The sequence below is a fragment of the Sapajus apella genome, unplaced genomic scaffold, assembly GCF_009761245.1.
Source record: "Sapajus apella isolate SASKATOON/1434 unplaced genomic scaffold, GSC_monkey_1.0 scaffold6, whole genome shotgun sequence".
Classification (NCBI taxonomy): domain Eukaryota; kingdom Metazoa; phylum Chordata; class Mammalia; order Primates; family Cebidae; genus Sapajus; species Sapajus apella.
The window spans coordinates 73369313-73391762 of record NW_022436946.1 but is presented as its reverse complement, the minus strand read 5'-3'; the positions used below and the strand labels follow the sequence as shown (position 1 = coordinate 73391762).

General features: G+C 37.4%; 1 protein-coding gene across 6 annotated transcripts in view; it reads right to left on the bottom strand.

Moving 5' to 3' along the window:
* COL12A1 (collagen type XII alpha 1 chain) overlaps positions 1-22450 on the bottom strand; it is a 121740-nt gene that overhangs the window by 46075 nt on the left and 53215 nt on the right. For all 6 annotated transcript variants that reach the window (XM_032275495.1, XM_032275493.1, XM_032275498.1 and 3 more), the window contains 16 exons: positions 20365-20504; positions 19619-19748; positions 18050-18192; positions 17282-17411; positions 14780-14916; positions 12864-12993; positions 9630-9769; positions 9251-9383; positions 9123-9143; positions 8242-8384; positions 5551-5680; positions 4685-4824; positions 4120-4249; positions 2376-2518; positions 1278-1407; positions 527-669 (listed from right to left, as the gene is read on the bottom strand). In XM_032275495.1, coding sequence (XP_032131386.1) covers positions 527-669; positions 1278-1407; positions 2376-2518; positions 4120-4249; positions 4685-4824; positions 5551-5680; positions 8242-8384; positions 9123-9143; positions 9251-9383; positions 9630-9769; positions 12864-12993; positions 14780-14916; positions 17282-17411; positions 18050-18192; positions 19619-19748; positions 20365-20504 — 2063 coding nt within the window. The remainder of the gene's footprint in view (positions 1-526; positions 670-1277; positions 1408-2375; positions 2519-4119; positions 4250-4684; positions 4825-5550; positions 5681-8241; positions 8385-9122; positions 9144-9250; positions 9384-9629; positions 9770-12863; positions 12994-14779; positions 14917-17281; positions 17412-18049; positions 18193-19618; positions 19749-20364; positions 20505-22450) is intronic.

Here is a 22450-nt window from a genome sequence, read left to right as displayed (position 1 = left end):
AAACTATGACACTCACAAAATTTGAAGCTAATAGGAGAGCATGTATATTCCAAAACTAAAGTGTACTGCAAAATGTTAAGTTTAAACAAAAGAGAGATCCATTAACACTGGAATATTTAAGGAAGACATTGCAGAGGAATTAGATTTGAGGAAAGGGTAAGAGTTGGATAAATACATAATTTGAATATTAACTTAGACATTCCAGAATGATAGGCATCATATTTCACTAGATTTGGTTCCTGTGGTATAATCAGGTGGTTAAAAATGTTCAGTTAATCATGCGATAAGATCGTTTTTCTATCTATCTTTAGAATAAAAATGAGCCCAAAGACATTGCTTTTCTGTGCTGTGGGAGGCCAGAAAGACTATGCACATTTGGGTGGTCCCCGAGTCATGTCAGAGAAAATTATAAAGTGTGAGTATCAAGGACTCAACTATAATCACAGCATACTTCTCAAGACGTTTAATTTCACTCTCCATTCAGCTAAGATGATAAAGTGTGCCAATAAATCAGTATTAGACTTACATATTCATCAATTGGATCACCAACAGTGGGAGAATAGATGATTCTGTACTGCTGAACTGGCCCATCAGCATGATCCCAGGCTACCGAGAGGCTATTGGTTGTTTCACCAAAGACTCTCAGATTCCTTGGTCCACTCCGTGGCACTAAATAAATAAAATACAATAGAGTTTGTTGCCTGCCTGTGAGCATTACCTAGGTCAGATTAAGGGGGTTGCTTGCAAGTGTTTCATTCACCATTGTCTAAGATGTTTACTCCCTTATAATAAAATACACATTTATGGTTTTAGTGTGAAATCGTAAACAGTATATTCCAGAGCTATGGTTACATGCTGAACTTTCATCAACCTAGAGCTAGGTTTGAAAGGTAGACTAGGACAAAAGAAAATTATTTTAACCACTATACCTATTCAGTAAAGCATACAAACTAAACCCTCACATTTCCAAAGTCCCCATTTGGTAAGAAGACTCACTGCAGGATAGAAAGAGGGAAAAAAGATGCAGGGCAGAAGAAGGGAAAAAGGGGAGGAACCCCTCCTTAATTCATGTTCCAAATGAGAAAATGAACAGATGAAGTTCACTTCACACAAACAACAGTCACGGACCCAGTGTTTTCGCCTGGAATGTGAATGCAGGGGATCCCAGGCAGAAAGCACCCATCTCTCACCACCCCCATCCCCCGACTCACTCAATCAGAGAAGCCCTGCCAAGGTAGCTACAAGGGAATGGAATGGAGAAAGGATTTCTGCCTCACGCGTTCGGCCCTGGGCAGGGCTGGGATTTCCCTCTCCATCAGAGTAGAGAGCCACAAGGTTCACGGAATAGAGTGTGTCCGGAATCAGCCGCTCCAGATGCACAGTGCGCGTGTTTCCTGGCACCACTATCTGCAGGGAAGGAAATGCCAAATTCTGCCTCACAAGAACTCAAATGCTTACCAAGCCTTCAGTCAGTCATCACAATCGTGTTTATAATAAAATGTTGGGCCCAGATATATCAGAAGCCAACTATGCTTCCCTATGAGATCCGCCCAGTCCATATCATTAGACGAAATTTGTCCTCAGAAATTCCCTTTCCAAAAAAGGTGATCTCATCCTTGACCCTTAGTAGCTTCAGTTATTTCCATTTATGTTTCTTATAAAGATTCTCAAATATAACATGGAAGGCTCATGATATTTACCAAAAAAAAATCCTGCATGTTAAATACATACAAGAAAAGAGATTCTCATTTGTGATGGGGAAAATGTTGTGTTGAAATAGAGACTCCATGCAATGCATACAGGTAAAGTCATCTTCATATGTCCTACCACACACGGACATGAAAATCAATATTCTTACCAAATGCATGTATTGTTTATCACTTGTTTATCTTTGTTAACATTGTTTAGTTTTGCAAAGACTTATAAACTAGTTTATAAATTTACTTTCCCTTAGGTATTCTGATACTATCCTTATTCAAATTAGCAATTTCTGATTTCTAAATTGTTAGTGTACTTACAAAACTGAATAATGTTATGAATTAAAGATAGATTGAGCAATTTGTAAAAACCAGTAAAGCCAAGCTTTAAAATATTTTCATAACAAAGACGTATTAACAAGTTCTAGCAATGATTCACATTTATTACTAGGGGCTTTAACTCATCTAGCTAATTTACATTTCCCCAAATATTCCTTTTATTTTTATTAACCCTATAATTAATACGCCTGCCTCAAGTCATCAAAAACAATAATTTAAGTATTATACATTGGCATGTTTGTGGTTTGTGGTCTCCCAGTCACATGTTTGTGTCAAACATGACACAAACATGTGACTGCATTCATCAGGAAATACAGTTTCCGTGACAAAATTACTTACAGATTCTGAGGGTCTTGTGCCATCTGCAGGGGAATACACAACGCGATACTGCAGCACAGGTCCTGGTGCAGGGTCCCAGCGAACATCGAGGCTGTTGGGTGTAGGATTGTACACTTGGACATTTCTTGCCACTCCTCTCATCACTAAGGAAATGAAGGCCAACATCTATTTATTAAGTCTGTTTATATATCACTTTTCCAGAACCTACATTCTATAATAGGATAAAATACTATCTTCTTTATGCTTCTAATTACCCACACACAAAGGCAGATTAAAACTCTCCAAATCCGAATTTAGTTGAAGTTACCAAGTATGGCCTTTGTCTATATGGAAGCAACATTGTATTCAATTAAAAACAAGCTAGTAAAAGTGGTGGAACTGGATTGCCTATAAAGGGTCATGGGACAGGGAAAAGAAATAGAAAAACTAGTTTCAGTTTTCTAACATAGGTAATGGAGAGAGGAAGAAGAGATATTTCTAAGGTTCTACCTTCTTTTTTTATTATTATTATTATTATTTTTTATTGTACTTATAGGTTCTGGGGTACATGTGCAGATCATGCAGGACTGTTGCATAGCTACATACATGGCAGTGTGGTTTGCTGCCTCCATCACCCTGTCACCTATATCTGGCATTTCTCCCTATGTTATCCCTCCCTAGTCTGCCCACCCCCCGTTGTCCCTCCCTTAGTCCCCCAACAAACCCCAGTGTGTGATGCTCCCCTCCCTGTGTCCATATGTTCTCACTGTTCAACACCTATGTATGAGTGAGACCATGTGGTGTTTGATTTTCTGTTCTTGTTTCAGTTTGCTGAGAAAGATGGTTTCCAGATTCATCCATGTCCCTACAAAGGACATGAAGTCATCGTTTTTTATGGCTGCATAGTATTCTACGGTGTGTATGTGCCACATTTTCCTTTTCCAGTCTATCATCAATGGGCATTTGGGTGGATTCCAGGTCTTTGATATTGTAAACAGTGCTGCAGTGAACATATGTGTGCATAAAGGCAAAAGGAGAAGAATAAGATATACCCAGTTCTCAATTAACTGTCCCAGTAGGAACTTAGAAAAACCTACCAATTAAATTCATGTGCTAATCCCAAACTCTAATTTAGCCAATAACATCATCTTCCTAGACCACTAATCTTTTGCCAAAAGAAGACATCCATGCTCGGTTCCTTTTAAAAATCAGCAAGTATATTTTTAAAGCCAAAAAATATTTCTAAATCTGCACAAAAGCCCTTCAGCAATACTACAAAAAAAAAAAAAAAAAAAAAAAAAAAAACAGACCACTTACAAACTGGTTTCTAAATAAAAGCATACAGATATTAAGATCAAAAAAGTATTTCAAGAAACCAAAGATGTGCAATTAAGTGATGTGCTGAACAGATTTCAACAATTCACACTATGAAAGCCAATTATAAACAGCATGTCACAACAATTTATAAAGCATAAAGCAAAGCTCAGTGAACTTTTGTCAGTGAGCTTAACCAAAGTAGTATACCAAAGATTATATATGTACCTTTACAAATACTGAAATTACCGTTTCAAAAGAATATGCCATTATAAATTTGTTATTTGACAAAATGTTAAATTTGGTGTTAGGAAGGTAAACTATGGCTAATTTTTATGTTTTTAATTCTGTATACCAAACTTTCCTAATTCTTTTTAATGGGCCTTTATGGCCTTTAGAATGAAAAGCAACATTTATGATGAAATATTAATTTTTTGGCTTTATTACTTACATGTCCTTCCAGTATCTGATGTGCGTCCCCCATCACCTTCAGTATAAATGGGAACTACTGTCACAGTGTACTGGGTATCTGGCTGCAGATTCCTAAGAATGGCATAATTGGTATTCCCAGGGATTGGTACCTAAAGATTTTAATAAAACGTAAAGCATTGACTTGAAAAATTTGTAAAAGAAATAATAATTCAAATAACACAATAACAACTCAAGACTAAGTCAAGAAGTAAGTTCAGTAACCTTAGGATGTAATAATGTGCCCCCATGTAACCTGTTACTAGAGGTTACATATTTCCCTATACCCCTCCACCCACCCAATACTCCCCCTTTAGAACTTCCTGGAATGGCTGCTTCTTCCCCAGGCAAGGGGGAAGAATCCTGGCCACAATCCCTCTGTTACCCAGGCTCTAAGGCATCAACTATTTATCCTCTATCAAGTCTTATCAAATGATTATGGAATTCTTCAGTTCTAAAGCAAACTGGTTAACTCCTTCAGTTCCACTTTTAAATCACTCAGCTACCATTTAAACAAACTAACATTTTTTACTGCAAGATATAATTACCAGTTCCTCTGGACCACCTGCTGCTGGCGCATAGAAAAGCTTGTACTGACGAGGATTTCCCTCTGCATGGTCCCAGCGGACATTCAAGGTGCTGGTAGAAGGGTCATACACTCTTAGGTTCCTCACAGTGTTTAGAGGTTCTGAAATGCACAGAAATCACATCACAGTATAGTACTAACAATCAAGCACACATGAAACACAGATTCACTGATATCTCCCAGGCACTCTGGGACACAGCAGGCACCATGCAAACATTTGTTGAAGTAGGGAATAAACGACACACACTGTGTCTGCGTCAGTCTGATACATATGTCTCGTCTATCCACAAGACATTTTGGTCTGAAAGTACCTTTCTATTCTAGAAAGTAACATCTTTCTCCACAAATAGAGACAAATAATTCCAAGCAAGGATATTAAAAACTATTAAAATGGTTAGGCATGGTGGCTCATGCCTGTAACGCCAGCACTTTGGGAGGCTGAGGTGGACAGATCACTTGAGGAGAGGAGTTCGAGACCAGCTTTGCCAACATGGTGAAACCCAGTCTCTACTAAAAATATAAAAAATTAGCTGGGTGTGGTGGCAAGCACCTGTAATCCCAGCTACTTGGGAGCCTGAGGCAGAAGAATCACTTGAACCTGGGAGGCAGAGGTTGCAGTGTCAAGATCACACCACTGTACTCCAGCCTGGGCAACAGAGCAAAATGCCAAAACTAAAATTTAAAAAAAAAAAAAACTATTAATATTATTTTTAAATGAATTTTTAAATATTAGTAAACCTTGTATCACCCCAGTGTTTCCAGATAAAGAAGTGATTCCATTCTAACAGTAGTTATTAAAGAAGCTATAGGAACTCTGGTTTCACTTACTGGTCTTGCCTCTTCCTGTCATCCGACCTCCTTCGCCATCAGGATACAGAGAGGACACAGTGATCGTGTAAGGAGTGTCTGGCTTCAGTTTCTGCAGGACCACACTGTTCTGCCGTCCTCCTATTGTGGTCTTGAGTAAAATGGGTCTTGATAAGTGTTAGCCTTGCTCTCTCCATCTCACTAATCTGTTAGAAATAAGCTCTTTCTACAGGGAAGCTGTTTGAGACCCTTGTCAAGTTCTGGAATTATGTACCACAGTAAAGGTTTAAAATATGTCTTATGGAATAACTTTAAATGTAAAATATGCATCTCGAATCATAAAAAGGATTCCAAGCTTTAAACTGGTGACCCCAAAAAGATATTTCAACTTGCTAGCCACCAGCAATGCAAAATTTCATCCAAAACACATTTCACAGAACTCTTCAAAAAAAAGGCATTAATCATAAATGAGCTACAATGGGACTACAAAGATACCAGAGAAGTATATAATTTTAGAGGCTCCACACCACTTAACATTACTCTTACCTTTTTAACAGATGTTTTTTATTTGCTTTAGAAACACATTAAAATGATTCAGCATGCTATATAAAGCTCTTGGTATTTTCACCAAGAACACTGTCAGAATATCTAACAGCCTTAGCTGTGTAACGACATGACCAGACTTTTTGCCAGGCCACACTCAAGCAAGGGTTTCCAGTTGTCTCCACGATACCAGCCCTGTGGCATGAAGCTTTTCAATTATGGAGCTTAAAGTTTTCATCTATTACTTACGGCCATCTAGCTATCTTGTTGAAAGAAAATTTGTACAATTTGTTAACAGTCTACTGAATTCAGATGTTTATGTCATACTAATTAAAATCGCATGAAAATGGCACACTGCTCAAAACAAGTGCACATGTAGATGGCTGAATGTGCTAGAAGAAACCAGATGTTTCCAACTTCGCACCCATCCACTCAAGGGGTCTGAATTCCAGAGAAAAACCCAGTGAATCACTGTCATCATCCTCAACATGGGCAATCTGAACTAACATGGCAAATTTTCATAAAGTTCATATTTGAGGTTATGAGAGAAAAGTATCGATAACAGTATAGGCCATTTTTATAAAAACCTGATGCATAACAAATCTGAAAGCCTACTTAGGAGAACTGCCCTTGTGAGAAAGCAGAAGGGCATCTACGTACTTCTGTCATCTAGTTCCCCAAAATAATTCTAGCATCAATGATTGATCACCTTCATGAATTCACTGACTAGCCTTAAAATGCAAGTACCCCAAAGACTAATAAAGCTTAAGGATTTCATACTTTCCAGAGAATGAGTTTATGAGACTCTTTATGATAACAAACAGCTGAAAGACAGTAAAAGAGACTCAGGAGAAGCAACTGGAACACCAATGTCCTTAAGATGGGAAATGCTAAAGACAAGCTTCTCCTGATTTGTAGTTTTACCAAAATCTGGCCTGCTACAGAAAAAAAAGAGCCATTTCTGAGATTCATATATCAGTCTTACTAATTTATCTTATTTTCATATAAAAGTCTATTGATTACAGTTGATATTAAGTTTATTAATGATAATCTATTTACCTAAAACAGACAAATTCTCAGTCCAAATGCATCATCCTACCTAAGACTAGGGCTATAAAAGCCTCAAAAGACCAACTCAAAGTCACACTAGAGATGGGAAAGTTTCTGATTCAACTAAGCTTACTTACTGAGTAGTATCAGAGATCTTTAACCACACGTCTTTGATTAATGCTACCCTCTACCTTGGCTAATATCCCTAAACTGATAAGAGATATGAACCATTTGCTTACGCTTGGCAAGTCAGATGATTAAAGGTTAATAACACATGTGTCTCTAAGGCTATACAAAAAAAAAAAAAAATGTAGCCGAAAAAGCCAATAAAATTCTGTGCCTCACCAAAATTGGGGACTTATTTTGAAATGAATCAGAAAACATAATCATACCAATATAAAAATCACAGGGCTTCCTGACCTAGGATAATACATACAGTTCTAATTACATAGTTCACAAAAGGCAAACTTGTAGAAAGCCCACAACTAAAATAAGGGAGGTAAATGAACAAAGGCTCTATTAAATAAGGGAAAAAATCTAGGAAAAAAAAGAGGGTGAAGACTGAGTTTACACTCCTACCATCTTTCTTGGGGACCTCATATGGAAAATAGAAAAATAAAAAACAGTGAAATTAGGATAACAGGCTCCCACATCTAGAAACACCAGATCTAGAAGATACCCTATAACATGCATAAAACAGGCAAAAAATGAAATAAATAGAAAATAAACATTATAGGTAAGGTTAGCAAACTTTCAGCACTTTATTAAGTTAGAGAGAGGAATGGACGATCTATATAGCTCAAAACTATCTGGATATCTTCATGGATAATCCAGCACTAATAGTTTTTAAAGGAACTATAGAGGCATTGAGGCACATGCCTCATGCTTTGGGGCTATGATGAAGAGTAACTATCATCTCTCATGAGAACATCCATTGAACCTCCATGATGGAACTTCATGTGAAGTGCCAGCTAAAGAGTCAGATCATTCCATCCAATGCAGTAAATCTTAACATCCCTTAAAAATTAAGTATGACTAACTAAACACTGAGGGGGAAAAGAGTTTAAAGAGACATTGATAGAATATATCCAAGTTATAATTTTTATTTTAAAAAGTTACCGTTTGCTCATTGCCTTCCCCCGTGGAAGGCTGATAAGTGATCCTGTATTTCTGCACACGACCAGTAGCAGGATCCCACTTAACGGTCAAGCTGTTAGATGTTGCATTGTACACTTGAAGGTTTCGTGGGCCACTTTTGGGAGCTGAAAGAAGATTGTTGAAAAACGGAGTAAGCAGACAGAACAATGTCTCCCCCTAAAATATATACAGTTCCCAAGGCAATCAGAGAATTCTATGCTTCTGGGTTTATAATTAAATTTGACCCCTTAATAAAAATGGTTTTTGATTCTTAAATGACTTCTTAGTATGGATTTTCATTTTGTTTCTGTCCTTGCAAAAGTGGTGTACTGAAGTCCCAACTTCCAATATGATGGTATTTAGAAATTGAGCCTTTGGATGGTAATTAGGGTTAGATAAGATCATGAGGGTGGAGCTGCCATAATGGGATTAGCCTTTGTAAGAAGAGACATGAGAGAGCTTATTCTCTTTCTCTCTACCATGTGAGACAGTGAGAAAGTGAGAGAGACTGAGAAAGGAGCTGGCTCTCTACAAGCCAGGAGGTGAGCCCTCACCCAGAAATGAACTGAATAGCACTTTGATCTTGGACTTCCCAGCCTCCAGAATTGTGAGAATATAAATTTCTGTTATTTAAGCCATCCAGTCTAATCTTTTGTTATGGCAGCCCAAGCTGATCAATACACTCCTCAACAAGTAGTAGCAAAGCAAAGTTTTTCCCAAAAAGCCTATTTAAAAGTGTTCTCAACAAATATGTTATGATTTAAAAGCAGATGACATATTTATAATGTATCTTATGGTACTTTTCATTCATACGTTCCTTCATTATTTGCTCATTCAAACAATTCAGCAAATTATATTCTTACCTTGTGTTGTTGAGATACGCACTAAAAGAAAACAGAATTTGGGGACACATTACTAACATGGCTGTAGCCCTATTTTTAAAAAATTAACCTTAAAATATCTATGTCCTATATGAAAGCTAAACACCTACATGTGCGCTCACTGCCAATCAGGTCATCACTTTCCGACTCATCAGGATAGATGGCAGTAATGGAAACTTCATAGACAGTGTTGGGGTTCAGGTTTTCAAACACCAAAGTATTTTCGTCTCCATTTAAGATGGTCTTGGAGAAAGAGGACAAAAACATACCCATACAAAAGTAAGTCTCCACTTATATCAACTCAATGGCAGTTTGTTGACATTATTTAGCCAGATGTTCCTCTTGCTCTGATGCATGCCATGAGCTCAAATGTCATTAGTAGGAAAGAATGTTTATTGACAACAAGAGTAATTCTTCTTTAAAGTAAGTTTCTCTACAAATTAAATGAGGCATGAAAGACAGAGAGGGAGATAAAAGAGAGTTAACTACCTCCATCTTATCTGAGCTTCCAGGAGGTGCCCAAGTTATTCTGTAGAGAGACACATCTGAAGCTCCATGATCCCAAGTCCCTCTGAAACTTTCTTGTGTTACTTCAGTAGTTCTTAGGTTTGTTGGAGCTGGCACAGGTCCTATCATGAGAAAAGGCAAGCAGACTAAGTTTTTGAATGTAAGCTACAAATGTAATTTAGTATATTAAAACTGCCTTGTTTTATATTAATGGACATCTGAAAACTGGTTGAATACATTGCTTCGAACCAAATATTTCACCAATTCCAAGAGCTCTGGAAACTGCAAGCATTCTGTTGATATAATAGGTTTTTATGGATATTCTATTTAAATGATGATTGTTTTTTAAGACACTATTTAGTACCTTTCTCCAACTTTTTAAGAATCAGATGAACACCATGGACTCTTTCACACAGCAACACGCAATACACAAAGCACAAACTCGGCCACATATCGGAGAGTTAACGGACCTTCTCCAGTCTATCAATAACCGCAGAGACATACATAGACTCCAGGTTAAGAATAAGAAGTCCTTCTTAACCAAGAAAGTCATAAACCAAGTATGCTAATATATTATGCATTGAAGATGATGCTCAAAGAAATAGTTATTCATTTATTGTTCATAATTTGTTGTTCTGATACCCAAAGGAAACAGTTTCATTTTTATTTTTTAAAAAAAACACATACTACTGCACCTTAAAAATGAGAATGTCTACCTAGCCATAAACAACACTATTGCACTTTGACAATTGATTAGAACATATATACATACTGCTACACATACACTGAATTCCAGCCTCGGAGTATTACCACAGGAAAGAAACTCTGAGCATGTTATGATCCAGGTAACCCATACATAAGCTTCTTCCTATAGATCACTAATCTTAAACATGATATGAAGCAGAACACACTGACCCTGTTCAGAGAACTGAACACCTGGAGACCCAGATAACTGCTGAAAAATCCCCTTTCACAGCCCCTCCATTGACCATGTCCTCTGGCTGTTTTGCAGCAGAAGCATTTTTTTGATGTCTGCCACCATTCCTGAGCTTTCATTGTCACTTATTTCTCTATTTTCTGGTTACCAAAGCTAATTACACAAAGCCCAGAACCATTAAAAATTTGTTCTAATAATTATAAATGAAAAGGCCATTGAGATAAAGAGGAGTGGTACTATTCCCATCAGCACAACTACAAAACAAATCAGCCACTAAGAATGTACTTTAAATGTATCTGAAAATTATTTGGAAATCTTATGGTATGAAAAATATATTAAAATATATATTAAAAATGTTAATCTACTATACTAAATTACCTGTCTCATTAGCTTTTTTTCTTTCCTTCCTTTCTTTTCACTACACCTGTTATGTTATTTTTATGCAAAGCTGTCAGTCTACTGATGCATATGCGTCAATTCTCAGCTCCAGCCATGACCCTTACCAGGTAAGAACTGATGCCAAGAAGACAAATGAAATTACTAAGAGATCTCACATGGTAAGAAAATAGCAGAGTCAAAAAGGGAGAGTAGATATGTCTGGAGTTAAGAAGGTTATAGTATTTAACAAGATGCCTGTACCTAGTTAGGTATAGGCAACTGGGCACTAAAGAAGATGCTATTGAGCCTTTAGTGAGGAATTTTCTGGAAAGGAGGAAAAGGTTCCAGACTACAGTATCACTCCCAGCAGTAGATTACTGGATGTGGCTGGGCAAGTTGCTTAAATTCTCTAGACCTGTACTGTCCACTAAGGAAACCACTAGCTACATGTGGTTGCCTATTGAGTACTTAAAATGTGGCTAGTCTAAATTGAGATGTGCTCTAAGTGTGACATACACAGTGGATTTTAAAGAATTGTTACAGAAGAAAGGCAAAATGTCTTGTTAATAATTATTGTACTGATAGCTGTTGAAATTATAATGGATATATTTGATACTGGGTTAAATAAAACATTATCGAAATTAATTTTATCTGTTCATTTTTGCTTTTTTTAAGGTGGACACCAGAAAATTTTAAACTACAATGTAACTCCCATTATTTTTGTTTGGAACACTGCTGGTTCTAGGCCTCAATGGATTTTTACTACTATTTGCATTATGTAATGGGCTGAGCACTGGATTAAATTATTATGTGCCAGGCACTGGCAATACAAAGTTGAGCAAAATGTCTCTGCCTTCATTAGGAGGGAGCAAGGAAAAAGTATCATAGATACCAAAAGACCAACAAGCAATCATGATTGGGTTAAATACTATGGAAGCACCGTGTGAGAAAGAGGAACTGACATCTCCAGAAGCTGCAACAGATGGAGCAGGAAGCAGGGTCCGGACAGGCGACCCTGGCTTCCCCAGCACCCCACTCACAGTGCGCTCTCCCCTTCCTCTGAAATCTGACAGCGCCCTATCTCAGTGCCACGTGCCTTCCTTATATGATCCCATGTATTCTCAATTAATTTTTTCTTAACTCCACAACTAAATCATGAAATGGTAAGGGTAAGGTGCTTATATTTTGTTACCCTTGACATCACTTCACATATAGTAAAGTACCCCCCAAAATTTGATACATAATGTATCTTTTCCAAAGCAAATGTCCAACATACATCAAGAAAACTTCCCTACCCCACTACATATACAGGCACACACACTCAGGTGCACACCAAGTAGCTGTAATTGGAATATTAATAAGAGTGGCTGATAGAAAGTATCATAAAAGGAATGGATGCGAAGATAGAAGATGGGACACCTTGTTACAAAGAAAATAAGTGAAAAACAATCTATGAATCCAAGCATTATTGAATACTGGCAAAGATAGTGTTAAGAAATGAAATGGCAGCCAGCATGGTGTCTCACTCTTGTAATCCCAGCACTTTGGGAGGCTGAGGCAGGCCAATCACAAGGTCAGGAGATGGAGACCATCCTGGGCAATGTGGTGAAGCCTAGTCTCTACTAAAATACAAAAAATTAGCTGGACATGGTGGTGAGCACTTGTAGTCCCGGCTACTCAGGAGACTGAGGCAGGGGAATTGCTTTAACCCGGGAGGCAGAGGTTACACTGAGCTGAGATCAGGTCACTGCACTCCAGCCTGGCAATAGAGAGAGACTCTGTCTCAAAAAAATAAGAAGAAGAAGAAAGAAAGAAAAGAAAATGAATGATCCAGTAAGCTGAGTTACACATGCATATAGAGTGTTGTTTCCTATTATCAATGGAGCAGGAGCACAACTCACGGGTAGTTTCTTGAGCAGTCACTGGAGGAGACTCTCCCTCATCGTGTACTGCAGAAACGCTGACTGTGTATAGGGTCTGTGAGAAGAGGTCTTTGAGGGAAGTGCTGGTCTCTGATCTGTCAACCTCTACCTATAACAGTAACAGAGCAGTGGAAATACTTTTACAAAGGGTTTACTTTCGACATCTCTCTGTTGTTTACTGTACCTCTCTGAGTAAGAATATAAAATCTATGATCAGAAAAAAAGCAGTGTTTTCCAATTTTACATGAGAATCCAGAAACTGGGCACAGTTTAAATATTTCCAAAGTGGAAAAAAAATGTATATGCTAGACCATTTCACCCACGATTGTCTAGAAAATAATCACTGTCTATGGATTCAAACAGCCTAACCATTTTTCCACCTATTTCCCTTTATATTATCACAATATTTCTTTCAGAAATGGTCTCTTTTTTTTTTACTTTATGTTCTGGGGTACATGTGCAGATCTTGCAGGATTGTTACATAGGTATACACATGCCATGGTGGTTTGCTGCCTCCATTCCCCTGTCACCTACATTAGGTATTTTTCCTGATGTTATCCCTCCCCAATCTCCCCACCCCCTGCTATCCCTCCCCTAGACCCCCACCCCCAACAGACCCCGGTGTGTGATGTTCCCCTCCCTGTGTCCATGTGTTCTCATTGTTCAACACTCACTTATGAGTGAGAACATGCGGTATTTGGTTTTCTGTTCTTGTGTCAGTTTGCTGAGAATGGTGGTTTCCAGATTCATCCACATCCCTGCAAAGGACATGAACTCATCCTTTTTTATGGATGCATAGTATTGCAGGGTATATATGTGTCACATTTTCTTGATCCAGTCCATCATTGATGAGCATTTGGGTTGGTTCCATGTGTTTGCTATTGTAAACAGTGCCACAATGAACATATATGTGCATGTGTCTTTATAACAGATAGATTTATAATCCTTTGGGAATATATCTAGTAAAGGGATTGCTGAGTCAAATGGTATTTCTATTTCTAGATCCTTGAGGAATCACCACACTGTCTTTCACAGTGGTTGAACTAATTGACACTCCCACCAACAGTTTAGAAGCATTCCTATTTCTCCACATCCTCTCCAGCATCTGTCTCCAGATTTTTTAACGATTGCCATTCTAACTGGTGTGAGATGAACCTTGTGAGATCTACTGGCCATTGTGCCCCTTTTAAATGGAAATGCAGAATGAAATGAATGTGTGTTCATGTATAAAGTAGCTTTTGTATAATCCACCAATGGCCAGCAGAATCAGTAACTGGGTGCTTAGAGAAATGACTCCGATGTTCTAAAAATGCCTCTGAGATTTTGACATTAATTCTCTCTCAAATACACACAAGTTTGGCTGGTGAAGCCCTTCTAATTTGCTCTAACTTTAAATCAGGTCATCATGGAACTCCCAAAAGAACACTCCCAAAAGGACACACTCTAACAACATACTCCTCCTTTCTCTGTGTCTGTCCTTCTCTAGTGTCCTATCTTCCTGTTATTTGACAAACGCCCTCTCTTCATTGCTGCATCCTCTTGCTACCTTTTATTTTTAGAAACATTATGACATTTTCTAATAACTCATAGAATGGAAAGCCATATAAGGCATCTGGGTGAGAAGGAAATACCATTTAGATTCGATAACTTTTTATCTACCAAGGAATGATGTTTTTGAGATTAATATCACACTGCAAAACATTTCTGTTTTGATGAGATAGTCCAATATATTATTGATTTTCAAAAGCTGCTTTATTAATATCACAAGGTTTCAACACTGTGTTAACAAAGTGACAAGTATTCAAAACATGGTATCATCCATACTTGATAAGGTTCTTTTTTTAAACCTACTAGGAAAACAAATATTTTCATATCTACTATCATCTTTAACTTACCTCTTTGACATCCTCTTCTGGTGTTTTGTATCGAACAATATATTTACGCACTTTTCCAGGCACGGGTTCCCAAAAGACATTCATAGTGCTGTGAGTCACATCTCTGAGTTTCAGATCTTGAGGTCTGGGTAGAGGCACTGGAGAAGCACGAGATATTAGATCCAGATGTGCTTCTCAACCACAAATCTCTAAAGCATCCACAGAAGCTTTCAAGAAGTTGTTGGGAGAAAATTTAAAGATGTATGACAAAATAACTGAAAAAAATGGTTATGATGGTAAAAGTACCATTCTACCAGATAGAACTAAATTTTTCTTAAGAATGTTTTTCAAAAATATATTTAATTTTTTGTTATCACAAGGCTAACTTCTCATTTATATATTACTCTTCCACTCTATTTAAATAATCTCTTGCTGCTCAACCCCATAAAAAATCATAATTCATCATGAATGTACAGCTCATGTGTCTTTATCAGATATTTAAATCAATTAAAACAGGAAACAAAATCAATAGAGTTATATGCCCTTAAGAACATGATAGAACAAAAAGTTATGAAAGTGAAGAATGAAGATGAGCCCACATTAAGAATCCAATAAGCTTATAAGAAAACCCAGATACCTAAATCGTTAGAAGAAAATCCAAATGATAAGTGTTTGCGAGGTCTAACATAACTTTCCATTAAAAAGGGGGGAAGGAGGATAACAAATGAAGAGATTTTCTCCTGTAATATTCTGGCCTGTGCTGTGTCCCACACTGCACAAGGGTTTAACGACCTAAGAGGGAACGGCAGGGGATAGAGAGAGACATAAAGACAGACGTATATAAAGCTGGGCCAGGAAGTCTGAAAAGTTGATGGTGTCAGTCTCTTGGGCCCCAACCTGTTTTAGAGTACTTTATTTTATATGTTTACAAAGTACATAGCAGAGGGAGTGTGTAGTTACTTAGAACAGTCTGTGGTTATAATTTTTACACTTTAGTTAATATGCTTCAGTTAATAACTACCATGCAGCAAGGTCAGTGAGAACTGGCTATCTTTCTTTAGGCATCTTTGCTCTTTTTTTGAGACATAATTTGCTTATTACTGTTTTGCTTTTTTGAAGTTTACCTAAAGTTCACAGTAGCCTTGTTGCTGATTTCCCCCGAGGGGGTGGGCTACTTTGGCTCGCTACATAACATGAGATTGTTTCACTCTTTCCAGCTGCTCATTTGACTATTTTCCTTTGTCTCTCATTCTGACTCTGTACATTTCTCTTGCTGACTCTCTAGCTCCACTTCCACGTTTCTGTACCTCCATCTCTTCAACATTTCTGTCTCTGTGAATCTCTCTGCCCTCCCTTCCTCTACTGTTCCAGTCCAGCACCATACCCAAGTTCTTGGCCATATTTATTTCTCATCTCACTGTGACTTTGGGTCTCCTCTCTCAGCACTCTCAGAACATGAGTCTCTATCCCTGGCTGACTTCCTACTCCTTCCATCTGCCACTATCCCATTTTCACAAAACCACCAGCCCCAGACAAGGTCTAACATTCAAAAAAGGATTAATAAATATTTATTTGTGGTCAATTAATTTACCCTGACCCACCCTACAGGGGATATTTCTCTTCTCTGCCCCATCATGCTCTGTTTCCTTAGTCCCCTTTTCCTCCTTGAAGTTTCTTCAAAATTCTTCATTTTCTCAGAAGTATGGGCTGAGACTCATTAAATTTTAGCCAACTCATCTATCCCAGCATGTCAATCTCCCCAAGCATGTAACAAAATACCAGCTGGGTAAGGCAAGAGGCCCAAGTGCAATCATTGCCACTCTTCAAAAAAAGCACTTAAATGTTTAGTGAAACAAGTCAGAAGGACACAAAAGGCTGACCAACACAAACGAGAGAAAAGCAAACCATGACAGAGTCCATATAGCTTACACTGCTTTGTATTATTTCATAGTGTATTCCCAATATCTAGCCCAGTGACTGGCATATAATGGGAGATCAATATGTTTTTGCAATGGGTAAATTGATCAATTCACTTAATTGAAACAGACTTATTCATATGTGTCATAGAGTTTCTACATCAACAAGAACTTGGAACATCTTCATCTTAAACCCTATGTTTTCCTCCAAAATTATACTCAGTCCACATTCCCATTCTCATCAATGCTATATGTCATATTTCATGGATCTAGGATAACATCAGTCATAAGATGCAGCATTGTCTTATGTGGTACATCCTGATTGGCACCTAGCCAATAGTAATAATAGTAAGACACCATCTATTGTAAGACACCTCAATTTCAGGCAGGTTAAATGTGAAAAAACGAATGACCATCCTAGAGTCAATGTGAGATGCTTCCAAAAATCTAGAATTGAGATACTTATTCCAAATTTGATTGTCAAAAGAAATAACTTTGGAACTTTATAAATTATCAGATTATTTTTGGCATCACATGAAAGAAATTCTAATGAATTCTAATTATGTTCACAGCAATAAGAAGGGAAATAAAACTAGCAGTGGCTTACAAGTGACTTCCAGAACAGTGACAGGTTCACTAGTGAGGTCATGCAGGATGGCCTGAACTGTGACTGCATACTCCGTGTTGGGAATGAGGTCAGTCAGCTCCACATCATTCACTGTGGGCCCCAAACGCATCTACACATGGATATGCAAAGCAGAAATAAGATGTTCAAATCAAATATCTCCACTTACCTTTGGTATAGTCAATTGAAATCTTTTGCACTAGATTATAATACAGCTTGTATTTTTCATTTATAAGGTTACATTTCCTTTTCCGGGTGGATGTTTTTTTCTTTTCCTTTTTTTTTTTTTTTTTTTTTTTTGGTTGGAGTCTTACTCTGTTGCCCAGACTGGAGTTCAGTGACATGATCTCCACTCACTGCAACCTCTACCTCCTAGGTTCAAGCAATTCTCCTGTCTCAGCCTCCTGAGTAGCTGGGACTACACATGCATGCCACCACATCTGACTAATTTTTGTATTTTTAGTAGAGACAGGGTTTCCTCATATTGGACAGGCTGGTCTCGAACTCCAGACTTCAGGTGTTCCACTGACCTCAGCCTCCCAAAGTGCTGAAAATTAGAGGTGTGAGCCACCGTAATCAGTCCATGCCAATGTTTTCTAAAACATGTTGCAGACCACAAACCTACTTTTCTATTTTTCCATTTTGTATGTAAAGTTATAAATGATCTTATAAGTAACTACAGTATAATAGTCACTGTAAAGCTACAAAGTCTTAGGAAGACCCAATAATAAAGAAACAAATATCTTTCACCTCTTTGGGTCTTGTTGTCTCTGTATCCTTAACAGGTTCATATGACAAGATGTAGCCAGTAGCTCCTCCCACGGGCTGCCACTGCACATGCATGGTGGTAGGGCCAACGTCATAAATATTCAGGCTGACTACAGGGACTGGCACTTCCAAAACAGAAAAGCAGACCATCAGTCTCCTTCCTTTCTTTCCACTCATTTTGTCACCATTGTTTCCTATTCAATTATTGATATTTGTATATACTAAATAGTGAGTTACTGTGAGAAATCAGTAAGAGTTGATATAATCGTTCCCATAACCCAAAAAAATCCAATTTTCATTACTCATTGCACTTCATATTCAAGACTGCATGTTACCACTATTTTATAGAAGTAAAAATGTTAAAATTCAGGTTTCAAATGACATTCCAGTGAGTCTACAACAGATACCAACTTCCCGAGATGTTACTCTCTTTTTCTCGAACATCACTAAGTTGACTATTTCTATTCTTCAATCATAGAACTTCATATATAAGTAATCAACATTATTTTTTATATTTTCTTCAAAAAATCAATTTAAAATAAGAACACTCTACATTAATAACAGGAATACAGGAGATTTAGGGGCTTCTTGAAGACAAGCCCATGTAGGAGAGGAAAAAGCTTACAATCTCCCTATAACACCCATATTGCTTCCAATTATTTTTTATTCAAAGACTGAGTTCAAAGTTTTAAGAAATTATCATATTAATCCTGCCAATTATAAAATACGTTATTTCCATCTCCTATAGTCTAAAGGGGATATAAGAGAAGAGATAAAGACCTAAAACATGAGCTGTACATGAAGTCAGTTCTTGCTCTAGAGAATGATACTCACTCCTTCTTCTTACAAGTGGCTTTCCTTCTTCCCCCTGGGGTCCAACCAACAAGCAAGAAGAAGAAAAGAGTATTTTCATATGACCCTGGAAACATTACCAGGAACAGGAACAAGGAACATCTCTCCTAAAAAAGCGCTACTTAAAACCAAACCCCTTAGAGCTTCTCTAGCAAAGACCAGATGCCAGAAAGAAAAGAGAAGATCTCCTTGGCAGCAGGGAGTTCCAGCCATTAGCAAAAGTGAAATTGGTATCTCTGTACAGCTCTTCTTCCTGATCTTAGTCCCACTCCCCACATGGTTCCCTTCCTCATATCTTACTCCTGATGTGCTTTATTTCTCAATAAAATGTCATCATTTAACAACTGAGTAAAATGTAAAATTATCCCCCTGAAAGGTATATTGCATTTTAAGAGACTTTCTTGAAAGCGAAAGTTTGAAGACCCTAAGAAGTGAATAACTCCATTAAAGGTTGTTTTCCCTCTAGATTATTATGGCAGTGACCCCCCTATTCCACAGTGGGGCTCCATGATAGGAGCAGCCAGTAGAAGTAGAAAACCACTGAGTATTTTCTAGGCACCTGCACAAAGAAGGCACTCAGTGAATATTTATAGAATGAATGTCGAATAAAGAAATTATTTGGGAGGTAGGCAAAAATGGGTCATCAACCTTTATCTTGGAAAAGAAAGCAATGATAAAAATTTTTTTACTCTGACTTACAGGTTTTTTCTGTGCCCTTCAGAGGCTCACTATATTCATCCTCGACCACGGAGTACACATTGACAACATACTCAGTTTCAGGCTTCAAATCTTTCAGCACTGTGCTAGTATCCATTCGACTCACATAAAACTAGGGAGAAAAATTAAACATAACAACAACATATGAACAATCAGTTCCCTTTCTCCTACTGTACTTACAAAGTAGTTAACTGCAGTGAGCTTAGAAACTATATTGCAATTAGACCGTTGTCTTTTGTATTTGGAAACTATCAGATTACAATGAGATCTTGGATAATCCATGTCATTCATTCTCCCAGCTGTTCTTTGTTTGTAAAATGAGTGGGTAAAAAATAGATCATCTTTAATGTTCCTTGCCAACTCTCTGATTCTACTATAAATTCATAAATAAATCAAGCATCTTCTAATTAAATTTTAAAGAAAAAAATCATAGTGATACTCTGCAATTCTTTTTTTAATTATTATTATTTTTTAATTGTACTTTAGGTTCTGGGGATATTCTGTAATTCTTAGAAACCATAAGAATTTAAGCAAAGCTCTTTCCCTTTCATTAGAGCCAGATGGAAGTGCCTCCCTAGGAAAGTGAAAAATAGAAAGCACTATTCTTGACTTACTTCTGTCCTCTCTTCATTCCTCTTGCCCCTCACCTACCATTGCTCTCAGAGCACTAATGAAGAGGACCTAATCTCAACATCAGGAAGAAGTAAGTTGTAGGTGTTACTACTCACTTCTTGACGTTTCCCTCCAGAAACTGGATAGTATTCCACCTTATATCGATCCACGCTGTCAGAAGGTGGTGTCCAGCTCACTCTAAAAGAACGATGAGTTCGCTCAGAAATAACTAAGTTAGAAGGTGCTTCCAAATCACCTACACATGGAAATAAAGTGTATACACTTTCTCATTATTGTATAAAGGTGACAATATTTGAAATTAGATTGAAACAATGTCATACTTCATATTCTAATCTTTTACGCACTTCTTTTCACATACTAAGTAGTTACAATCAATCAATAAATCTGTATTAGGGACTCACCTAAGATGTCTATGAATAGGTAACCAAAAGGATTTTTAGCCTCAGAAGATTCAAACTTCAGCTCATCTTTCCTTAAAACCTGATCCTCCTCTTCCTTACAAACTTTAACAATTTACAAGTCACGAGACTCAAGACCCCATATGGTTTGGCTGTGTGTCCCCACCTGAATATCATCTTGAATTGTAGGTCCATAAGTCCCAACTATTGTGGAAGGAACCCATGGGAGATAATTGAATCACGGGCATGGTTTCCCCCATACTGGTCTAGTGGTACATCTGATGCTTTTACACAGGGTTACCTCTTTCACTTGACTCTCATTCTCTCTCTTGCCTGCCACCATGTAAGACCTCCCTTGCTCTTCTGCCATGATTGTGAGGCCTTCCCAGCCATTTGGAACAGTGAGTCAATTAAACCTCTTTCCTTTATAAATTACCCAGTCTTGGGTATGTCTTTATTAGCAGCATGAGAACAGATTAATACAAGACCTCTGAACCATCCTTTGATACTTTCTCCTCTCTCTATCCTTGTACATATAATCAATTAATAAGAATTTATGTACTGACAATTCAGCTTCTCCATTGTCCCTATCACTATTGGCACCACACAACCTCCCTACCCTCATTATCATTTTGTTTCTGTATACTCATGTCTTATCTCCTTAACTAAAGTTTATGCTCATGAGGTTAGAATTGATTTTTCATTCATTCTATTTTCTAGCAGGATCAGTGTTTAATAAACAAAGCTGACAACAGTATCACTGGAGAGAGTGCAAACAAACGAGTGTTTTTCAATCTGGGAACATCCCACTGCCTGTGACTGCTCCCTGTGGGTGAACGCAGGTGAAATGACTAACACATAACAGTATCTGGAATAAATGCTGATGAAAATGGAAATATTAAGCTCAATATACCTAAGGGGAAAATGGCCCAAATCATAATTTAAAGAGAAAGGTATTAATCCAATAAGTCTATGAGCATGGTAAATCATTCTCATATAAACTCTACTTTTTGTGCAAGCAAAAACTGGGGAAAACCTTTCCATTTTTAGTATCTTAACTTTTATTGTACTTGGGTAAGAGTCAAACCTACAAAATTATCAAGCAATTTTACTGTCTGGGAAACTAGAATGAATGCAACTATTACATAGTCCATTTAAAAAGAAAAAAGCAAAACAGATAAAAGATGTTTTCATCCCCACTCAAAGTTCTCTCCAATGGAATAAAACTACTACTCTCTCAGTTAATCAAGAGACAGAAGCCTACAAATTCTGGCTGCCAGGCTGGTCTATTTCTCCAGGGAAAAGGTCAATCTGTTGTTCAAAATTCAAAAAAGAAAATCTGCAAAAGTTAGGGGAAAGAAACCCAGGAAGGAACATTCAAATAAACATATCCCTAGCACTCTGAGCAAGTGAACAATTTCTACCACATTCTTTGTTAAACTTATTCCAACTTTTCCAAAACCAAATTAAATTAATGAAGGACAATTTTACCATAAGCTACATGCACTTAAATGAATTTTTTTTCACATAATAAGAATCGTAAGTTTTATCATTAATTTTCCAAAAACCTTCAAATTTGGTGATTGCCATGTTTCATCCCATGATTTAAACAGAGAGTAGTCATTATGCACCATCCTTGGTTAGTATAAATCCAGTTCTATAATTTTATTTCAGCATCCTCATTCCTTAGCTATATCTACCTTTTCTAAACATCCCTGAAAACATCTTTAACCATTTGACCCAGACTAAGTCATTGTTCTGTAGATCTCAGTTCTTCACTGGT